Below are 22,895 nucleotides of genomic sequence, written 5' to 3' on the forward strand. Positions count from 1 at the left end.
CATGTTAATCATGATTCCTCGTATTTTAGGAATAATTTGCAAAACCTAAAATTTCAGATTTCAAACACCTTTTAGGTCAATTCCAAAGAACCATTCTAGATTGATTTTAGAGAAGCTTTAGAGCATTTACCATATATTTTTTTATCAATTCAATTACAATTTAATCCATTTCCAATGCATTATATTTTTTGATAGAATTCAACATATTGCATTCACATTTCCTAATGTAAGATACATTCTGCATAAAGTTCAATGTCATTTTATACATTTACTAAATAACGTTCACATACATGTATCTCCACACACATCCCTCCTCACTATCCAAAACCGAACAAAGTTTATTGGCTTTTCATTCCTTTTTTGTCTTCAAAATTTCAAAGATATTACTCGTGCATTTCACAAACAGAACAACAATTACATTTGGTTAATTATTGGTATATATTTCTCACAAAATTCATTGGGCTAATATAAGTTTCAAGGCATGTCTTACGAAAGGTTGATGCAACAAAGACTCTCTCAAATTATCAATAAAATCAACAAGTTGGGTGATGTTCCAAACTTGTCCCTTGAGAAATACCAATCGGCTTGCTTAACTCTCGTCCACATGAAGAAAATAAACCAAAACAATACACAACGCCGCCCACTACTTGATGTTATAAAGTCCGGGAGAAATCGAATGGAAGAACAAAATCCCATTCTGCTTGGCGAACCAAAAACTGTCTCCCGCACCATATTAATCAACATATGTTGCAGCCAGTGTGAAGAGGCTTTGAGACATCGGATCCAGATGTATGGCTGGGCCGTTGAGGAGTGTCGCATCCTCCTAGGCCCAACCTATCCCGCCTCCTCGCGCTACCATCGAGGAGTTCCACGTCATCCTAGGGCCAGCCCCTCCCGCCACCTCGCGTTGCCATCGAGCACTGCCAAATTATCCTAGGCCCAACCGACATTTCACTTCCTTACACCGCCACTCACCTCACTAGCTGCTACCATACCTCCGACCGTGGAAGGAGCATAGTGGGCAGTCATATAGGAATGAGCCATCGCTTCCATCGTGTCTTCCGGCGCCACTGCCTAACACCAGGTTCCCACTGCCATATCTTCTCCCATTTATATATTGAGAGATGAGAGGGGAATCCACTAGACGAGTATATGTATATAGCCCCCACACAATATCCATTCATATTAACCACATTATGTATTCTCCAACAAATCATTACACCACAACCTCAGACATGAATTTCCATGAAGCAACCTATACAGTGTATCCGTGTTAGCGTACACATTAAATATTTGTCTCGGAAGGGCTGGCACTAATAGCCAACCTTCTAATTGAGAAAGTATAGCCCTCCCCCTCCCGTCGAAAGAGGTCAAATCCAATTTAGCACAAAACTCTTCATTCAAATTTCACATGTGAGTTAATAGGTCAATAATACACAATTTTTCTTCGGGTGCTGGTGTCAATGGCCAAGGAGGCTTCTCTGCGAGAGCAAGAGAGGGGCGGTATTTTATGCGTGGAATTCTGAGTAGCGCAAACCGACATCTATATTTTTCGTTTACGATTTGATGTAGTCATCGTGCCCACAATCCCCAACAATACGAACAAATAGCAATGGCAGAGGACGTCAAATAAGTTTCAATTGTCGGGAGTAAAGGCGGAAGTGGATGATTTTTGCATCCGACATATAGGGTGTACTCAACATGCATTTGCGCATTTTGCAACCCTTGAGCTCATCTCTGGGGAGGGGGGTGGTGGTGAGGGAGTTACTATTGGACTTGCTAGCCGAAAGATGTTATTTATGGGTTTAGACCATATGGCTCGTGTAGGCACCAAAGCACGCCCTCCCTCGAGATGGCCTACCACACCAAGGGCTACATAAACACCCACGGTATGCACAACTCATCTTATCACATTGGCACCGGACAAATAGCTCCTCCCTGCCAGCACAAAACAAGATGGATATGTTAGCACCTCACACAAAGTCTTCTTTCTAAGGTGAGCAAGGGTCCAAAATCTAGTTGTTAGTTATGGAGTCTTTCTAGAGACTCAATGTCCAAACACCTAGATATCTTTATTATCTTTACAACAAAAAGAAATGGGTACGAGACAAAATAGCCGACTCATCGAATGCAAATCACTACACCCCTAAAGCTACATATGCCCACGCCGGGCACACGCAGATCACACATCTCCATACACCGCAACCATGCATGGTTTGTAGAACCAAATTAATCATCCCCCGTATCCTCAGCATTCATTCACAGCCATGGCCTAGCTACATATATTTCCTCAAGATTTTGGTATAAATCATCCCATCCTCAATATTCTTTCGCAACCATGGCCTAGCTAGCTACATATATATATTGCCCAGAATTTTTAGTCTAAAACATCCCCCTCATCCTCTACATTTTGCCACAACCATGGCCTAGCTACATATAATGTCGATGAATTTCTAGTTTTGAATCTGTTAGAGAGTTTGCTGTGTGTGATCAAGGAGGACAGCCAACCATGGAACTGGACATGTATAACATGGTGGTGCAGGCGAATGGCAGCGTCACGTACCAGCTGACCGACCCGACGACGTGGGGCGCGTGGGCGCACGAGGGGCACCGGCTGTGGGCGTCCATGTCGGAGGACTTCTGGCTGTACGAGTACAAGGTGCGGCGGTGCCCGCAGCCGTACAGCCACGACTGGACGGCGTGCCCCTACGCGCACAAGGGCGAGCGCGCACGGCGCCGCGACCCGCGCCGCTTCAGCTACGCCGCCGTCTCCTGCCCGGAGTACCGCGCCAACGCGCACGCGCACGCGCAGCTCGGGCTCGCCGGCGCCGGGCACCCGCCGCCGACCTGCGCGCGCGGGCTCAGGTGCCGCTACGCGCACGGCGTCTTCGAGCTGTGGTTGCACCCGTCCCGGTTCCGCACGCGCCCGTGCGAGGCCGGCACGCGCTGCCAGCGCCGGATCTGCTTCTTCGCGCACTTCCCCCACGAGTTCAGGGGCGAGGACCACGTCGCCGCCATTGCCGCCATGCCGCGGACGCCGTCCTCGACCTTCGCCGTGCTGCGGACGCCGCCCCGCATCCTCCAGCGTGCTCCATCCAATCCCGCGACGACGCATCCAGCACCGCCGTTGTTCGACGACATCACCCTGCGGGCCACTCCAAACAGGCTTCGCATGCTGAGCCTGCACTCCGCCATCACCGGGGACGATGTTTTCTCCTCCCCAACCGCCACCGCCGCCGCCGTCGTCACTGCTGCGACCACCATGCCGACCCTAAGGGTGTCCTTACCGGCGTACGAGAACAAGGACGACGATAAATCTGTCCACTATGCGGACGACGAAGACTCCCTGTTGAACGACTACCCGCACCGAGATCTCATCATGGACTTTATGCGCTAGATATCCGAGGTATGGCAATGAATAAATCTCCGACGGTCACTGCGGGAGCGCGTGCATGCGCGCATGTTGTGTCTGCATGTGCATGATTCATATTATTACTACATATTTGTAATTTGCATGTCGTCCATGGTCGCCAAGTGGCGGTGGTCAGTCATGAGGAACGTGCTTATATGTGTATAGTTTTTCTGGTCATATACTCCATGTGAAGATATATATCTGACGAAGACGTGCAATGTCATCATTAATCATTGTTATTTTTATTATGTTGTTGTTTTATCAGTCGGGCAATTGTATAATGTTTGTTAAGAACCTATAAAAATAATGATTTGTTCAACTCGATGCATGACTCTTCGGTTCTTTCGAATTTTTTTTGACTCATTCATGCAATGTTATTTATGAGTGAAAAAAGTTCAAAACAAACTTTGAATTTGTAGGCGAAAGCTAAATCAAATTCTAAACTCTCAATCCCAGAAATCAGCACACTAAATTCTGTAATACCGGTCTATTTTAGACCTTGAGAGGATTCACCTGGTATTTGCTGAATTGGGACGGCCCATTAGCTCAGTCGCTATCGCACACACTGCTCTGGTTTTTTTGTGATATTTTCTTTTCTGATTTGTTTTATTTTTCTTTTTTAACAGATATCTAATTATTATCAGTGCCCAATATACATTTTTAACACACACATTAATGATTTATGATAAAATTTTAATATTTTCAAGTAAATTATGCGCATTTTTAAAAAATATATTTTTTTAATGAACACATGGTACTATCTTTCCAAATACATATTTTAAATTTTCTTAATGATAATATTTTTTTTATAAAACTACAAGAACACTCTCTTACATGGATCAACATTTACAAATTTCTATACACTTTTTCCAAACACATGCCACCTTTTTTTACAACTTGCAAACATTGTTTTGCATTGTACATATATTTTTTTCGAAGTGTCACAAACACATTTTTTGAAACTTGTAAACATTCTTGCAATGTTTCATTTTCTGAATCTACGAAACAGTTTTCTGAATCACACGAATATTATTATACTTTCTATAAACAATTTTGTGAATTCGCCCATACATTTTTAATCCTCCGATATCTTTTATATGTCACAAAATATTTTCAGCACTCAGAAAAATTTTATGTTTCAAAAAGTGTTCGCACTTTAAAATTTGTTCAGGTTTCAAAATATGTATATTTTCCAAAAAGTGTTTGATTTTTCAAAGTTTGTTATGGTTTCAAAAAATGTATATGTTTCAAAAGGTGTTCGCTATTTCAAAATTGATGCTTTTTTGAAAGTATTCCAAATTTTCAAAATGTTCTCGCGCTTTACAAACTGTTCGTTTATTTCAGAATAAATATGTTTTCAATACTTGTTTGCCCCCTAAAACTGTTTTGAAAGTTTGACGCTTTGATTTTTGATTAAATATTTCGACACCTTTGATTATGTTAGTCATAGTCGTCTGGTGGAATGCCTAGCGGAATGAGATCAACCCTGTCAGGTCCCAAGTTCGACTCCATGGTTGTTATTTTTGTTTTGGGATCATTACATAGCGTGTTAACAAAAAGAAATAGAGATTTTACGTCGTGTGTTAAGAAAGAAAAACTCGCTTCATGTCTGGTGGGCCGGCCCAGTTGAGTCTGCAGCCAACAATCCGAAACATTTATAAAATACAATATTTACGAAATTCTAAAAACATTATTTTAAAAACGTAAACCGATTTTCAAAATCTGAATAGTTTTCATAGCATGTGAAAAACTGTTGGAGTTCTGAATGTTTTTTGAAAAATGTGATTTTTCTGAAATTGTGAACATTTTTTACAAATATGAATGTAACTAAAAAATCCCAAACATTTTTTTAAAACATAAAATACATAGAATTTGTGCCAAAACTAGAAAGCATAAACATTATTAACTTATGAACAATTTTAAAAATGCGCGAACATTTTTTGAATTTCACAAATTATTGTTCTTATTGGGCCGGCCCAAATTCTATCAGTGAGAGTAGCAGCCTAACTGGTTAACCGGTCGGGATTGTCATATTCGCAGAATTTCAGTGTGGCAAACAGGTCTAGGATTTAAAATAGACCAGTATTATAAGTTTAGACTGTCAATTTCAAGGATTTAATGTTCATGGTTTGATTTATTTTTCGTCTATAACTTTAAGGTTTGTTTTGGACTTTTTCCTTTATGAGTACATAAGAAAGTACTTTTTCTCGAAACAGGCTTTCGCTCAGCTTTATAGATAAAACAATTACCAAATAGAGTACACGGCCGAACAGTACAAAATGGGGAGGTAGCCCCCTTACAAAGTCAATCCCACAAAGAAATAAAACACAGGAGGACCCTAGTACAACACCACGCTACACCCTACACACCTAAGCTCCACGATAACGCCCTCAACAGGGATGCCGGCACAGTGCGTCGCCGTCGTCGAGTCCACAATGGACAAAGGTTTTCACCCGGAGCCTGGACATGGAGGGGAACTCCAGGACGAGATCTTCAAGAAGAGAACGGCGCCACGACTGTCGCCATCGTCGGCGCTAGAGCGCAAAGCTTCCGCCCGATAGTTCTTGCGTGTCACCACGAGGTCTTCACGAGAAGCATGACGAGTTCAGATCCCTAGATCTGGATCGAGGCGCCACCACGGAGATCGAGAGCGCACCGAAGCTACCTATAGCCCTGCCGCCGTCCACACGACCAAGAGACAATGCCAACACCGCCGACATGGCGCTCGCCGGAGAGCCGACCATGCAGACCACCTTCCAGGGACCGCCCCGGCATCCATGCCATGAGACATAGCCGACTGCCCGCTTCGCTGTGCATAGACCACGGTTGGTAGAGCCCGGCATTAGCCACCAGGCTAGGGTCGGCGCCACAGTCGTAGGGGCACCCACGCCTGAAGTCCCCACCAACCCAGATGGGCTGGTGGAGACATGGCCCAGTGGCTGCCGACGGCCATCATCGAGCCACCAACGCCGATGACGCCAAATCCGCGACCTCCAGCACAGATCCGATTGCCGGCATATCATAGTCCCGACTACGTCCATGGAACTAATATATTGGAACTAATATATACCCTTATCTGGACAACAATGTTATTTTTTAGAAAACGAGGATAAATCCCCGTCCTTTGCATCTCGACGATGCATGCATTCATTTTATTAATTATTCACAAAGACCATACAAAATAATATATCACTAAGTCTGAAGCCACCATCTAGACAACACTTGTTGCTACTCCTATTCCCTTGATGAAGGCGTGCCGAATATCCGGGCCAAATACCAAACAAATATCACACCGAAACCTAACATCTATAACCGGATTCTCCAACCCAGCCACACACCGGGACTGGGTCCATTCAGTCCGGCGCACTCTCACAGGCTGCCACCTCCATCTTCCGCCGGTCCACCTCTAGAGTAGGAACTGACGTATCGACCTCGTCGAGGCCATCATGACGCCAAACAACTCCACCATCCTGCACGTATCCGTCCACACGCGTCCGTCGCCAAACCTCTGCAGCGCCATGTGACCGGAATCCGCCGTCGGCCTCGCGGTGACTGCCACACCGCTCCTTCGCTTGTCCCGTCCAACCAACATTTTCTCCAAAACGATGCCACCAGGCGGGTCAACGGCATCGGAGGTGCCACCATCGTCCGATCCGGTAAAGCCAGATCTTGGGTTTCCCCAAGAGCATGATCCGAGTGTGGTGCCACGACTTGCAACAACGACGCCTCGAGAAGGGAACAACGTCCTAGATGCCGCGTGCGCCATGATCGAAGTCGGCGCGGTTTTCATCGGAAGTCGTGTCACCATGAACTCGCAAATGGGTGAAGCCGAAGAGAGTCTCGCCGCGGAGTCAAGGGCCGTCGTCGGCATGCCGGTAGGGAGCCTCCAACCGCCCCTCACCGGTCCTCCTCGCGCCAGCGGTCGGACAAGGCCAAACCGAGACGGATCTGGACAGGACGCCAGATCCACGACCAAGGAACCATCCATGTGCATGCAGTCGCCACACCGCCGGCCATGGAGACTCCAGCCTCCATGCAGCAGGGGCGCCGCCCTCACTGTCGCCCGCGTCATCTGCAACCCCCTTGATCCAGATCGAGCCAGATCTCGATCCACATCGGCAGCGGTGCAGGCACGCCCCTCCACCACGAGGCACTCCAGGTCACCGCCTACCCGTGCCCCACCGCCGTAGAGACACTGGGCGTCGTCGTCCTCGCTGCGCCCAACACCGGTGTGTCGCCCCGTCGTAGCAGCCCCAAGCGTGGAGGAAAAAGGCCCCGCCGCCGGAAACGCAAGCCAGGCGTTGCCCGGCCATGCCTTCTAGCGGCGGCGACGGAGGAGTGTAGGGAGAGGAGACTGGAGGGTGCGACCGGGGAGCCCTCCTTGTCGTCTATGGGTGCGACAAGGGAGGGTGCGGCCACTTAAATCAGATCGATTATCTATTGATCATCCAACAACAATGTTATTCGAACATGAGAGAGTTTCCCCTTGCCCCGCGTCGCTCCCCCGTGGGCGACCCGGGCGGCGGCACCAGATCCGCCCTCCCACGCCCTTCTCTACCCTCCCCTACCGCCGCCAGCGGTCGGAGCTGCCGGGGCAAAGCCCCTCGCGGTGGCTGGCGGCGGGGCGCTTTCTCCCCTCTCCCCTCGGTGGTGGTTAGCGCGGGGCAACCAGACTAGGGCAGAGGCGTCGGGCGGACGAGGGGCCCAACAGCGCGGCGGCGGCGGCTCCTGGCGGCGGTGTGGTAGCAGGTGCTGTGCCGAGGTGGTGGGGTGCCGGCGCGGCGGCTGCGTGGCGGCCCGTTGTGGCGCCAAGTGGGGGGCTCCCTTGTGGCGGTGTGGGCGTGGATCTTACCCGGATCTGGCCCTGCAAGCGCGGACCTAGCCCCCCTGTGCGGCCGGCGATGAGGCGCCGAGTGGCTGTCTGTGGGTCGTGGTGGCTGCCCTAGTGGCCTGTGCTGCAGATCCGTCGGTGGTGCGGCGGCGGCCATGGTGGGGTGTGCGTAGGCGGGTTCCGGTGGCATCTTGACAGCGGAACTGCCTAGGCGGCGCGGGCCGTGGTAGGCGTTGGTGGTGGCTGGGGTCCGGCTTCGGGCTCTCAGTGTCTGCGGTTGGTCCCCTCCGTCGCGGGCGCGCGGTGGTGGTGCAGCTAGGTCGATGGCGGTCCGGCACCTTGGTGGAGGTGGCCGGCGGTGAGCGTGGTGTTGGTGCTTCCACTTGGTGGCGGGGCGGACTGGTCGTCTTGCCGCTGCCATGATTCTTTCTGTGCGGAGGTGAGGAAGAGCGGCATGGACTGGGGGCCGCGTCGCAGACAGCGTGCTTTCTGCAGCGCGAAGGTGGGAGCTTTATGGGCATATGCAGTCCCGGCCGGGCCTGTGGCCACGGGCCTGGTTCGCTCCTGCTATTGCGTCTGGTCGGTTACCTCGTTGACGGTGGAGGTTGGGACCTCCCGCGTGCCGACGGTGGTGCTGCCCCTAGTCCCGGCTCCACTTCTTTGTTGTGCAGGCCCCTCCTCGCGTTGCTGTGGTGAGACGGTGTGGGAAGCTTCAAGTTTGTGTTGGCACGGGGTGGTGGTCGGTTTGGTGGCGGGTTTCGTTGCGCCTGAGGTGGAGGTTGGAATCAGGAGAAATCCCTGGTCGATACCGCCGCGGTGGCGCCTGCGGGTGCCGCCAGACTTCCCTGGAGGGCGTCGGGGCTACCCTTCCTTTCCCCTCGCCGCGTACTGGGGGAAACCCTTAGCAGCAGCGTTGTCATCGTCGCGTCCCTTCTTAAAGGTGTTGCTTGGTACCGGCGTCTCGGAGTCTAGGAGCTTGGTGGGTGTTCATCGGAGGGTGCAGCGGTCGCGAGGCTTCTCCGTTTTCGTTGATCCGCCTTGTCGGCATTTGTTTCTGTTACGCTTTCTCTGTTGTTTCTTTTGGGCGAGCCTATGTTGTTTCCGCCCCAGCACCTATCGTTGGATGTTTCAGAGTTGGTTGCTTTGTAATACAAAGCGGAGGAAACCCTTTTTCGGTGACAACAATGTTATTTATGTGTAGTTTATCTGTAGCAAGAATAGCATGATGTTAGAAATGTGATTTGTGGTGCCACTCTGTCTGGTAGTGTATATATTAGTTCCACTTCTTTAGCAAAACAAGGATATTGGAATTGTCTTTTAGTGAAAATACATCTCCGAGCTCATTTTCCTATGCAACGAAATAAATTATCCCTCCGGGATAGGAAAGCATTGAGAACTAGTTGATGCCACATGTGCCGAGGGACTATATGCTACAAATCATGTTTTTAATCATTATTAAACTTCATCGCAAAGATGTTGTGTAGAGAAGGTTGGCCGACGTAATGTTATAAGTTGCTGACATGTTTATGCATTTGAACAAAATAGTTTTCATCAAGTAAGACAAAATCTTGAATTTAGTTGTATTGGTATAAAAGCATTAACCATCCAAATATTGTCAATATCTGTGAGAAAAATGAACTGGTAAGCATGAGACAAAATTCCTAAAGTAGGCTCTACGTAGAGGTTAGTCTTATCTGAATGTCACTCAATGTGACCGACAGGCACATATCCCCTATCTCAGATTATCGGCCTATTAGGCTATTACACGTACAAAGGCATAAACAGTGGGAACTAATAAATAGTATTGTACTAATTCAATCTAAAGTTCTGGACGAATGCTGTGAAACATCTTCTGCAGTATGAAGCTTTTAATGAAATGCAGTAAATATCTATAAAAAATAGCGGCATTCAATCAATAGTACTTGAAAAGAGCTACATGGAAACACCTATTGGTTCTGGACAAAATGCAGTTTTCCCTTCTTGATCATCTTTCTCATCCTTGTGTATACAATTCATGCAAGCAAAGAGGAACCGAATGCGAGCATATCAATTATGGATGCACCATCTGACCCTAAGGTCTGCGAGCAGCGGATCTCGGCCGCGCCCTGGTTGACAAATAAAGTGATATTCATTCCCTCTACGATATCAGGTCAAATAATTGGAGAATGCTTTGCTGATTACCAACAAGAACCTCGAGTCATTGGGAAATTAATGCAATCCAATTATTGCCATGCAAGGTCCAACAATTTACCTCACATTTTGACCATGCTAGATCCTCATGTCAGCAACATATCAATACTATGCATAAAAATACATGTCAAATAGTAGGATCCAAGCGAATATTGTTACCTAGGAGACCAGCTTCACCAGCCTTAAAAGCTTAGGTGTGATCTAGTTATACACGATACAATAGCCATGGAACTTCAGTTTAACATAGAAGTGTGTTGCTGAATGGCAGTTTCTTTCAGAGTTTCTATTGGAGGCATAGAGTTGACATGATTTTTTGAATATGGTAAAGTCACTGTGCGGTCGAGGTGACGCCTGCTCGCTCGCGTGGAGTCGCAGAAAATTTGTACCTGTGTTAGCTTTGCAACATGCTAATTGCCTGAGCTTGAGTACCACAAATGTGATGTTTTGACTTTCTTATCCAACGATTAGTTTGAAAACTAAAAAATGTTTACCTACAGGAAACTTTCTTGTGCATCAGCTGTCGCTCAGAAAAGAGATCTCCTCAGAAAACAAATACTACTAGAGTACTCTGAACAGTACTACTACTCCTTCAGCTAGTACATACACAAGCAGGCTGTTGTTGGATGCTTCCAAAAATCATAAATAAAACCAAAACCAAAACGACATATCCTTGTCCAGTTACAGCTAGCAGAATTTGTTGTCTAGCCAGTCACATACTCACATCTGGACATCAATTCATTACCTTACACTCTTATTGCTATCCATTACATGTGGTTTGTTCATTTGTGATGTTTTGTTGAACTCAAAAGAATTGATTGTGAATCGTGACATTTCTGGCTACGTAGATGCACGTTTATCTTCTTCTGCTGCTACTCTTTCGCAGGTTTTGCAAGAAATTTTGCGTGTAAAGAAGCAGACCGGTTGTACTCCTTCTGTCCCATAATATAAGACAATATATGTAATAACGTCTTAGTTTATGGGACGGAGGGACTACATCTGTTGGTTTTGAATATTTTCATTATGAGATCCATTTCAAGTGATTTTCTTCAATAATCAGGGATCACCCCCTGCTCCATTTCATTGAAACGAAACCAGATAGAGTTATCCAGGCCAAGCTCAACAAAAAATAATAAACTAGCAAGCTCTCATCTCAGTGATCTCACTCACTCATCCAAGGATCAAAGTTCCAATTACAAGCTAGGGATACAACACAAAAACAACGTTTTACAACCATAACCATCAACTGATCTGCACCACACCTTTCTAAGAACACAAACATCATACCTTCAGATCAGATCCCGATGACATGGAGTCGAAAGCATTTTCAATGATGAATTGATCTCCTGACCCTTCATATGAGCAATTTTCAGTTTTAGACAAAAGCACACAATCCATTTTCAAACCCATTTTTGCAAAAGTAACAACAGGATCAGGAAGCAGCTTTGCTGCATGTTTCACATTTATTGTGGAATTGTAACTGTCCAACCCTTTTCTTACTGAGTTGATCCAATGGCCCTTTGACGAGTTATCTGTCCTAGTGGTAAGAACAAAGTTAAACAAGCACAAGGTGAAAATTTAAGCAGTTACAGTAAAAGTAAATCACAGTTGCTTAAACATATTACTTATCAAATCATTAACTGTAAGCAAATTTAAAAGTTCCAGAGCACCTGAAACATATTACATGTCCTGGTGGCAATTACAAAATTGAGTCTTTGTCATTAGAGTATGTAAAGCTGAAAAATCAACCCCATCAAATCAACTCTTACATCTAATGGCATAAAAAATGCCTAATATCAATTATGAAACACAAACATATAAACTCAATTCTGATAATTTATAGCGCATGGCAGTGAAGTGAGCTCATACTTGTTCACGAAGAGTTTGCTGCCTGGAGACTGCAGCTTCAGGAACATCAATATGGCATTCATTTTCTGTAGATATTTGTGACGCAGGTATCTGTAGTGGTCTGACTTGAATACCTAGTGAAGGAAGTTGGAGGTCAAGACCAGTCGATAACAGATTGTCGGGTATTTGCACTGGATGATCAGCAGGTGGAGTTGCTTGTTCACGATCTGCTGAATCTTGCTCAACTTCTTGGTGCCTTGCTCTCTCAGAATTATCCTGAGTATTTTCTTCGCGATTTGCTGAATCTTGCTCAATTTCTTGGTGTCTCGCTCTAGTGGAATCTTGCTCAATGTCTTGGTGTCTTGCTCTTGCAGAACTATCCTGAATATTTTCTACGCGATTTGCTGAATCTTGCTCAAATTCTTGATGTCGCGATTTGCTGAATCTTGCTCAAATTCTTGATGTCTCGCTCTCACAGAATTATCCTGAGCATTTTCTTCACGATTTGCTGAATTTTGCTGACTTTCTTGGTGTCTCGCAGAACTACCCTCGGTATTTTCTGCATGCATATTACTCAGATTAGGTTGATCCCTCTGTAGAATGCCAGCATGTGAGAGTAGAGCCCACAGGTGGGTGATGAACTCGCCGCCCCGTGTGAGCTGCTCGATGTGTTCGTTGACATTATCTGATGGCGCGATGTAGAGCAGCATCTCAGACCAGAAATGAGCTAACACCTTCCAACGCTTGGTAACATCTTCTATCTCCTCGAGCTGCTTGCCCAGCTTAGCGCCACTCTGGAAGATGTTGGCATAATCGGAATAAGGTGGTACACAATAAAATTCCAGCACCAATGGATGTTTCACGCTAGTATTTATGCAGCTACCTTGAGTCGTTAATTTCTATAGCTCAAAATTCTATTTGTGATCCGGTGAACGGTAAAGCAGTGATATCTTATGATCCAACAGTAAATAGGCCACATGAAATATCTAAAATTTTGCCTCTTGCAAAGTGGCTTCCTCCTTCAGCAGGTTGGGTGAAGCTCAAAACGGATGGTTCCTGGACTAATGATGGAAGGGATGGTGCTGGTATGGTGCTTCGCGATAATCTATGCAATATTATTTACTCGTCTTGTAGGGAGTTACTTTCATGCTTAGATGCCCTTGAAACAGAAATATGTGCATGCGTGGAGGATTTATCCATTGCTATTCAGCGGATGGAACTTTCAGTATGTATTGAGATGGATTCACTTATAGCGGTGAACATGTTGAAGGACAAGGAAATTGACATGTCGATCTACGCGTCTTTGGTGGCAGAGATAAAGTACTTGAAGTCCCTTCAAACGACTTGTATTACGCATATCAACCGTGATCAAAATTTAGTTAGTGATTTTTTAGCTAGTTTTAGTAGAATTGTCGCCTGGTTGGGATCAGGACCCCGAGTGATTTTTTAGTTGATGCTTTGGTAATATAAGTGAGGTGTGCTTCGGTAACAACCCCCCCCCCCCCCCCTCCTCCCAAAAAAAATTAGAAAAGGAAAACGTGTATCCACTTTATATTGTACACTATTGTATATCAGTCCGCCACTAGTGTACAATATAAGGTGGGTATACATTTCCCTTTTTGTGTTTTATGAAGGGGGTGTCTACGGAAGCAAAAGTGAATATAATTTTATGCGCAAAAAAAAACTAAAATATTGCACCTTTGCTATTGCAATAGCAGTGTCGAATTAATATATAATTATAATATTAATATTTTGAGTGTTATGTAACTGAATTATTTTAACCATTTAGTTTTAAAACTTATAACATGTATAAAAACAACACAAATGATGATGATAATAATAATAATAATAATAATAATAATAATGTGTAGAAGATTTAACCGTGCCACACTGCTGGGAATGACAGCAATCTCTTACCTAACCTAGGTACCATGTCACTCCCCTTTTTTAGTCTAGATAAAAATAAAAACCTACCACCTCACTCGAAAAAGATGAACCGCGCGTGCTTCAAAACACGAGAGATAAACTTCATCATAGCTAGGGAGGCAAAACATTGCTGCCACCAAAATTTAGCGCATAGGAACCAGCTGTGCAGGTGCTTCAAAACGTTGATGTGGTATGATAATTATAAATCGTCGGGGCGTAGGCAAAAGTGCTTGCGAAGCGCGCTTCGCTGTAGTAGGCGATTCTAGCTACTGCTTGTCTCTCTGCTGAGTCGCTTCTCTGCTGATGGCGATCGTGAAGAGCTGAGACGAACTTGTACCGCTCGGCTGGCTCCTCCTCCATGCGGCCTACGGCAACCAGCAGCTTCTTGTCCCCCACAAGACGGAGCTCTGTCATGGAGGTGCTGCTGCCCCCGACCTCGTGTGCGTACAGCGCTCCGCCTTGCTCCTGCAGCAGCAGGTGCCCCCGCTGCAGGGCGTGCGCGCCCGGCAGGCGGCGCCAGAAGACGCGGCCCAGCCTCAGATAGCTTCTCTTGTAATAAACGTCGGTGACCGTGTGCGCTGCGGCATGGCGGTGACGTTGCGCGGCCAGCAGCCGTCGTCCCACTCGCCGTACCACGCGAACTGGACGCCGCACAGGCCCACCTTGGCCCCCTGGTAGACGCACGAGATCTGCGTCGCCGGCATCTGGCCGTGGACCAGCCGGTCATCCGCCGAGGTGATCTCCTCCGTCGCCGGCATCTGGCCGTGGACCAGCCGGTCATCCGCCGAGGTGATCTCCTCCGTCGCCAGGTCGAAGCGCGCGTTCTTGAAGGTCCCGGCCGACGTTGTTGGAATTAACCACGATGTAAGTCCATGTCCGGCTCGGACTGGAACAATCGCATCGTCGTATTAGGCTAGATTAGCTTCATAGGCTAGCTCCTTTATATACTCGTATACTCCTGTAGTATTTTGAACCACCAAGACCAAGACCAAAGCAATAGCAATTCACACGAACGACACGTCCCTGTTTGCAATCAACTCGCGTCAAGTGTGTTTTTCTGCCTCGTGTATTACGGCGACTCGATCCGACTAGCTAGACTATCCATCCACCAGCTTGAGTGCTTGCTTGGTATTCCGACGACTTGATCCAAGCTAGCTAGGCTATCCATCCACCAGCTTGAGTGCTTGCTTGCTCTTTGTGGCTGCGGCGTACGAGATCGTCTCGACGGAAAGTACTCGTCGAGTCAGTCCTGTATGCAATAATTGGTATCTAGAGCTTGGTTTATTGGCGTGATCTTCGGAAAGCAATCGAAGGATCATGTCAAACCCGGGCAAGGAGATCGTTGTGGCGGGAGCTAGAGCACCGATGCCGATGGTTGGGGGTCGCAATTCCCCCGGCTGGATCGAGAGGACTACGCACTATGGGCGATGAACATGGAGGTCGCGATGGAGGGAGCGGAATTCTGGGAAGCTGTCGATCCCGGCGGCGCCGAGTACGCGAAGGGCGCGGCAAAGTACCGGACGGATCATCAGACGTTAACGGCGATCTACTCCGTCATGCCGAAGGATGTGCTGCAACACCTCGTCGGAAAGAAAACGGCGAAGGAGGCATGGGAGACCATCAAGATCCTGCACCAGGGTCATGACCGTGTCAAGGAAGCACACCTTCAGTCCCTCATGAGAAGCTATGAGTGCCTGAAGATGGAGGAAAGCGAGACGGTTGATCAGTTTACCTCCCGTCTCAAGACCCTCGTCAACGGCATACGCGGCTATGGTTCAACTCTAGAAGAAGTTGCGATCGTCCGACGATTTTTGCGCGCCGCGCCGGCACGCTACATCCAAATCGTCACGTCGATCGAGCAATGTCTTGACCTGAACACTCTCACGGTCGAGGATCTCGCCGGAAGGTTCAAGGCCCACGACGAGAGAATTCGTCTCAGCTTCGGCGATTCGAAGGAGAGTGAGCATCTCATGCTTACAATGGCGCAATGGATGGCCCTGTCGAAAGGAAAGCAAGGTGGATCCACAAGCGGTGGTAAAGCAAAGGAGAAGCAAAGCCCGGCGAAAAAGGACCTCGCTGGACAGGAAGAAAAGGCTAGAAAACCAAGGAGAAAATTTGACATTAAAAAAGTAAGGTGTCACAATTGTGGAATCCTCGGTCACTTCAAGTCTGATTGCAAGAGTCCACCGAAGGAAAAAGCTCTCATGGCCAAGGGAGGCGATGATAGCGATATGATGCTCATGGTCGAAGTATGCGAGCTTATGGACGAGGATGGTCCAGCTCCGAAGGCACCGGCTACCGAGGTTGTCACGCTCGACGAAGAGAAGGTTTACCTTCATGACAAGAAGAGGGTGAACACGGCGAGGAACGTGTGGTACCTCAACACGGGAGCAAGCAACCACATGACTGGTGACAAGGACCAGTTTTCTCAACTAAATCTCTCGGTTGGAGGCACGGTTCGGTTCGGTGACGGGCAGACCGTTGACATCACAGGGCGAGGTACTGTCCTGTTTGAGCTGAAGAGTGGTGGTCACAAGGTACTCACGGATGTGTACTATATTCCCAAGCTAAAGAGCAACATCATAAGTCTTGGCCAACTCGAGGAGCGTGGTTGCAAGATTGTGCTCGAAGATGGCTATTTATGGGGGTATGACCGTGAGAGGATGTTGATCATGAAGGTGCAGAGGTCGCCAAACAGACTCTACGTCCTCAACTTGGATCGTGTGGATCCAGTATGTCTCTTGTCAAGCATGGAGGACTCGGCATGGAAGTGGCACGCGCGCTACGGTCATCTAAATTTCCAGGCTCTTCGGCAACTTGGACAAAAGGAGATGGTACGTGGACTACCGTGCATTAATCATGTTGAGCAAGTGTGCGACGGTTGCCTTGTTGGGAAACAAAGGCGGGCCTCGTTCCCGAGAGAGGGAAACTTTAGAGCAATTAAAGCTCTTGAGTTGGTCCATGGAGACTTGTGCGGACCCATTACACCGGCTACCCCAGCTGGGAACAAATACTTCTTACTCATCGTCGACGACTTCAACAGATACATGTGGATTGTGTTGTTGAAGACGAAGGACCAAGCTTTGCAAGCCTTCAGGAAAGTAAAGATGGCGGCCGAGGTAGAATCCGAAGCCAAGCTGAAGGCCCTCCATACCGATGGGGGGGGTGAGTTCAAGTCTCGTGAATTCACAGAATTTTGCGAAGCACATGGGATCAAGCGGTATCTTACGGCGCCATATTCACCGCAACAAAACGGTGTTGTGGAACGGAGGAATCAAACCGTGGTGGCGATGGCACGAAGCATGATGAAGAGCAAAGGGATTCCGGGCAAGTTTTGGGGTGAGGCGGTCAATACGGCCGTTTATTTGCTAAATCGGGCTCCAACCAAGAGTGTGGTTGGGATGACGCCGTACGAAGCATGGTATGGACATAATCCCGCGGTTGATCATCTTCGTACTTTTGGGTGTGTGGCGCATGTGAAGACGGTGGCCGGGCATACAAGTAAGTTGGCGGATCGGAGTACTCCAATGATATTGGTTGGCTATGAAGCAGGCTCGAAGGCGTACCGTGCGTGCAACCCCTCTACCAATAAGGTGGTTGTGACGCGTGATGTGGTCTTTGAAGAAGCAAGGTCATGGAATTGGAACTCTACCGAGCCGGTATACCCAATCTCTGATGAAATCTTTCACGTTGTTTACAACGAATACGAGCATGCCGATAATCAACCGGAGACTACAACAACGCCGAGTGATTCTCTCGACAACGGAGCGCAGCCGAACACGCCAGATAAAGCAGGGATAGAGGCGTGCCAAGGCACGCAGCAGGACGCGGCAGCCGAGGCATGCGATGGCTCGTGCAACACACCAAGCAATGCTCGAAGCGCTCGACCAAGTGACTGCGTACCACAGGGGAGCAGCCTGGGAGCTGCGCCTGGAAGTCCACAGCCTGGACGTGGCCAGAATCTGGCTCCTACTCAAGCTAGCTGTGAGACAGGAAGGCATGCACGTGGACTTGAAGGTTCACATGTACCTGCAACTAATTCTGGAGAACCTAGATCGCCAGAAAATAGGAGTTTGGCAACTCCACAAGATGAAAATTCCTCGTCTTCGACAGAACAGGAGACAAGGGAACGTCCGCCGACACCAGTTCATCTTCGACCAGTGGTGGATTTATATCCGAAGGAAGCACTTCGAACTATTAATCCTGTCAAAGTTATAAGAAGAGGACGACAATGTTTGCTTAGCGTCGAGGAACCGACAAAATTTGAAGAAGCAAATACTGAGAAGTGTTGGCGTCGTGCTATGGATGAAGAGTTGGGATCAATACGAGACAACAAAGTATGGGAGCTCACTGATCTTCCCAACGGTCACAAATCCATAGGGCTCATGTGGGTGTATAAAGTCAAGAAGGATGCTGAAGGAAACTTGGTCAAGCATAAAGCTCGGCTCGTAGCTAAAGGATTCGTGCAAGAGCAAGGTGTGGACTTCGAGGAAGTGTTCGCTCCTGTCACAAGGATGGAATCGGTGAGGCTAGTTGTAGCTCTCGCGGCTCAAGAATCTTGGAGGCTACATCACATGGATGTAAAATCCGCATTTTTGAACGGGGAGTTGGAAGAAGAAGTATACGTGAAGCAACCACCGGGGTACATTAAAGAAGGAGAAGAACACAAGGTGTTGAAGCTACACAAGGGAGTGTACGGGCTACATCAAGCTCCTCGGGCATGGAACATCAAGCTTGACCGTACATTGATTTCTCTTGGTTTTGAGAAAAGTCCACTCGAATATGCTATGTACAAGCGAGGTAAGGCAAGGATCGTCACTTAGTGGGCATCTATGTTGATGATCTCTTGATAACTGGAGCAGACGAAGAGGAGATTGCAAGATTCAAGCTGTAAAATGAGGACATCGTGTTTAGGGGGGTGATTGTTGGAATTAACCACGATGTAAGTCCATGTCCGGCTCGGACTGGAACAATCGCATCCGAGTCGTATTAGGCTAGGTTAGCTTCATAGGCTAGCTCCTTTATATACTCGTATACTCCTGTAGTATTTTGAACCACCAAGACCAAGATCAAAGCAATACCAATTCACAGGAACGACACGTCCCTGTTTGCAATCAACTCGCGTCAAGTGTGTTTTTCTGCCTCGTGTATTACGACGACTCGATCCGACTAGCTAAACTATCCATCCACCAGCTTGAGTGCTTGCTTGGTATTCCGACGACTTGATCCAAGCTAGCTAGGCTATCCATCCACCAGCTTGAGTGCTTGCTTGCTCTTTGTGGCTGCGGCGTACGAGATCGTCTCGGCGGAAAGTACTCGTCGAGTCAGTCGTGTATGCAACAGACGTCTTGCCGAGCCAGTACACCGCTCCGTCGCAGCACGCCGCCTTCTTCTCAGCGAAGCCGTCGTCCTTGTACGGCACCCCGTGCAGGTCGGTGTGGATGCGCACGCTCCTCCACCGCCTGTCCGCTTCGACGGTGAACACTTGCAGCTCCTTCTCCGCGGAGGCGCCGTCCTTGCTGGGAAGAGACTTGTACGTATAGCTGTGCAGGTGCACGATTCCATCTTGTACTGCCTCGTCGTCGAGTCGAAGCCGAAGCAGTGCTCGCTGCCCACCGTGCTCCCGTGCTTGCCCGGCGACAGCGGCACGTCGATGGACGCGCCGGCAAACGGATCCACCACCCTGATGGCGTCGGCGTGCTTGACGAGGAAGCAGAGCAGGCTGTTGCACGTGCCTATCAGTACGTCTGGCCGATTTGTCGACGGTGAACCTGGCCGCGAGCCTCCACCGCTCGTCGAAGAGGAACCGTAGTTGTTTTGAGCCGATCGATCGAGGCACCTGAGGTGTGTTGTGTGTGTTGGTCCCGTGCTGCACGCGCGCGTTGACTCCATCAGGATCTCGCCTGCTGCACGTGCACACGTACACACCACGTCCCTCCCGACGTCGCCTCCTTTTTTTTTTCTCGTTCGTTTGTTTTCCTTTTTCCCTTTCCCATTCCATTACATCCGTCCAATCCAATCCATCCAAAATACTCCCTCTGTTCCTAAATATAAGTCTTTAAAAATCATTAGTGAACTACATACGGATGTATATAGACATACATTAGAGTATAGATTTACTCATTTTGTTTCGTTTGTAGACTCTTAATAAAACATCTTAAAAGACTTATATTTAAAAACGGAAGGAGTATAATACAAAAAGGAGGTCGTGGAGGCTCCGGTGCATATTGTTCCTTCGGTTCTGCTTGGCGTACGTGAAGGTGCATGTTCGCTGGGCGACGGGTACCATGCCACACCTAAAACTCGCTTTTTTTATTTTGCCCAGCACGTTCGCATCGACCTCCTTCTCTCGGTCGTACTTATATACTACTCCCCCCGTTTTAAAATAAGTAATTCAAAAGTAATTTAAATATTCATTAGTTTCAGTATAAAGTTGAGTTAATTTTTAGTTCCTTATTTTGAGACGAAAGGAGTAGTACTTACTACGTACTCCCTCTAGTCTTTTTTACTCCATATATTAGATTTATGCCAAGTCAAATTTTAAAGAGTTTAACCAAACATATATTAAAAATATCAACATCTACAAGCATTCCATGAATGTAATGAATCTAACGATATTAATTTAGGCCCTGTTTGAGACCACAATGGATTATAATAATCTGAATTATGAACATAGATTATATAATTTGGTTTATAAAAATAATCTAGGTGGACATGTTTGGAGGCCAGATTATATAAACTGTGATCCAGGTTTTAAATTGTACAATGACATGTTTGCCCTCTATTTTCTTTAAACGGTAAATATCTCAAAGTTTATAAGGGTAATAGGTCATTATTAATCCATAATCTGATTTTAGCTGGGTTAGAGTAGATTATGAGTTTTTAATAATCTGGTCATCTAGTTTTTAAAATCTATAATATAAATTGGCCTGTTTGAAAACATAATAGATTATAAAAACCAGATTATATAATCTGGGTGGTTCCAAACAGGGCCTTAGTATTGTGAATGTTGATACATGCTTGTTTCTATAAGTTTGGTCAAAATAGAGATACTTTAACTTCGGACAAAGCTAATATGCGCATTAAAAATGACCGAATGGAGTACTTACTAGGTGCATACATACACACAACCAAAAAAAATAAATCCATGCCTCCTTCTCATAACGAAATCTCAGTTCACATATTTTTCCTAAAAAAAAAACCATGTGAAAGAATGCATGGCTTGGAGCATCTATAGTCCAACTCCTGTACATAGCCTGACGGGATTCATCCAATCCCTTCGTATGAGATTCAGCTGGTTACGCCCTCCCAACATCGTCTCCCTCCTATCAGCCACGAAACCTAGAGACACAGCGTAACCGTTTTGCAAGAGATAAAGAGACGGGGTTTCTTTCCGCAGGGTGAGACGCGTGGGTCATTATAAGCCAGACCAAGGCCCTGTTTGGATACTCTAACTCGGTTAGAGGTTAGAGTTAGATTCTAACTCTAGACTAACCCTGAACTAACTCTAACCAAAGAGGTGTTTGGATGAAAGAGTTAGATTGCCAATAAATGCACTTTTTTCAATCATTTGGCTCATTTATCTAGGATTTTGTGTGGTGGAGGGAGAGAGAAAAGTAACTTTTTCTAGGCCCCACCTAACTCTAACCCAAAAAAGCACATCTTGGGTAGGTTAGATTTTTGGGATGGGTTAGATGTATCTAACCCACTCTAACCCACCCTGTTTGGATTTTTGAGAGTTAGATGAGTTCAATCTAACCAACTCTAACTCTAACCCTAGGATCCAAACAGGGCCCAAGATCTGACCCCAGCATGAACGAAACCCATGATGACCCGCATGGTTTGCGCGGGCGGGGCTAACTGAACATAGCCTCAAGAAGGTGCGGTTGGGGGACATTATGGTGACGGTATAAGTCCGCGCAGCAAGAGTTCGAAGCAGATTGATGGATTTTGACCGTGGATAACACTCATGTGCGCACGCGTAGCTTGTAGGAGGAGGTTGATGGAGTAATCAGGGAGCTAGCTAGCTTGCAACTGTTTTGCTTTTTGGATTAAATGGCAACCCTGGATTAGCCAGCTTGAAACGTGGCCTTCGTTGTTGATAGGGCATGTTGAAAAACAACACAATGAAAATGAATGCCCAGAAAAGCCCGTTGAATATCATTTCTACACGTGTAACATTCTTCATCGTATTTTTTCGTGAATATGTAAAGGTTGCGTATCTTTTATTCATAGAAGAGTAGAACAAGGTAGAAGGTCTCAGAAATTCAGAATTAGCGCAAATCGGAGTGTCATGAATTTTTTTTTTGGAGGGGGGGGGGGGGGGGGGGGGGGTACGAGCTCCACATGCACACCGGTCTTGGGCGCAAGGCACATGAAGATGTTGGTATTGAGTGCCACCTGTGTTTTCCAAGTCAGTCGCCAGTGGAGCTCAGGCAGCAAGCCAATAAACATGGCAAGATAGCAAGAGGCAGCAGCGGTGTCCGTGTTTCACAATCATTTTATCTACATTTCCATAATAGGTATACTAGCAAAAGAGCCCGTGCGTTGCAACGGAAGAGAAAATAACACACGTTCTAAACGTAATATATTTTCACATGACATCACATTTGTGTTACCGAGATGGCCTTAGTGCTCTCACAACGAAAACGCGTTTGAATGTACAATCACTCGGAATAAGATGAGAAATAT

The 22,895-nt window shown here is 47.0% G+C and overlaps 1 protein-coding gene across 1 annotated transcript; it reads left to right on the plus strand.

Moving 5' to 3' along the window:
• The first annotated feature begins 2,167 nt into the window (after positions 1-2,167).
• Positions 2,168-3,660, plus strand: LOC123429494 (zinc finger CCCH domain-containing protein 23-like). Its single transcript, XM_045113521.1, has one exon. The coding sequence runs from the start codon at positions 2,510-2,512 to the stop codon at positions 3,395-3,397; it is 888 nt and encodes a 295-aa protein (XP_044969456.1). The 5' UTR covers positions 2,168-2,509; the 3' UTR covers positions 3,398-3,660.
• The last annotated feature ends 19,235 nt before the right edge of the window (positions 3,661-22,895 follow it).

Source organism: Hordeum vulgare, chromosome 2H (genome assembly GCF_904849725.1).
Source record: "Hordeum vulgare subsp. vulgare chromosome 2H, MorexV3_pseudomolecules_assembly, whole genome shotgun sequence".
Classification (NCBI taxonomy): domain Eukaryota; kingdom Viridiplantae; phylum Streptophyta; class Magnoliopsida; order Poales; family Poaceae; genus Hordeum; species Hordeum vulgare.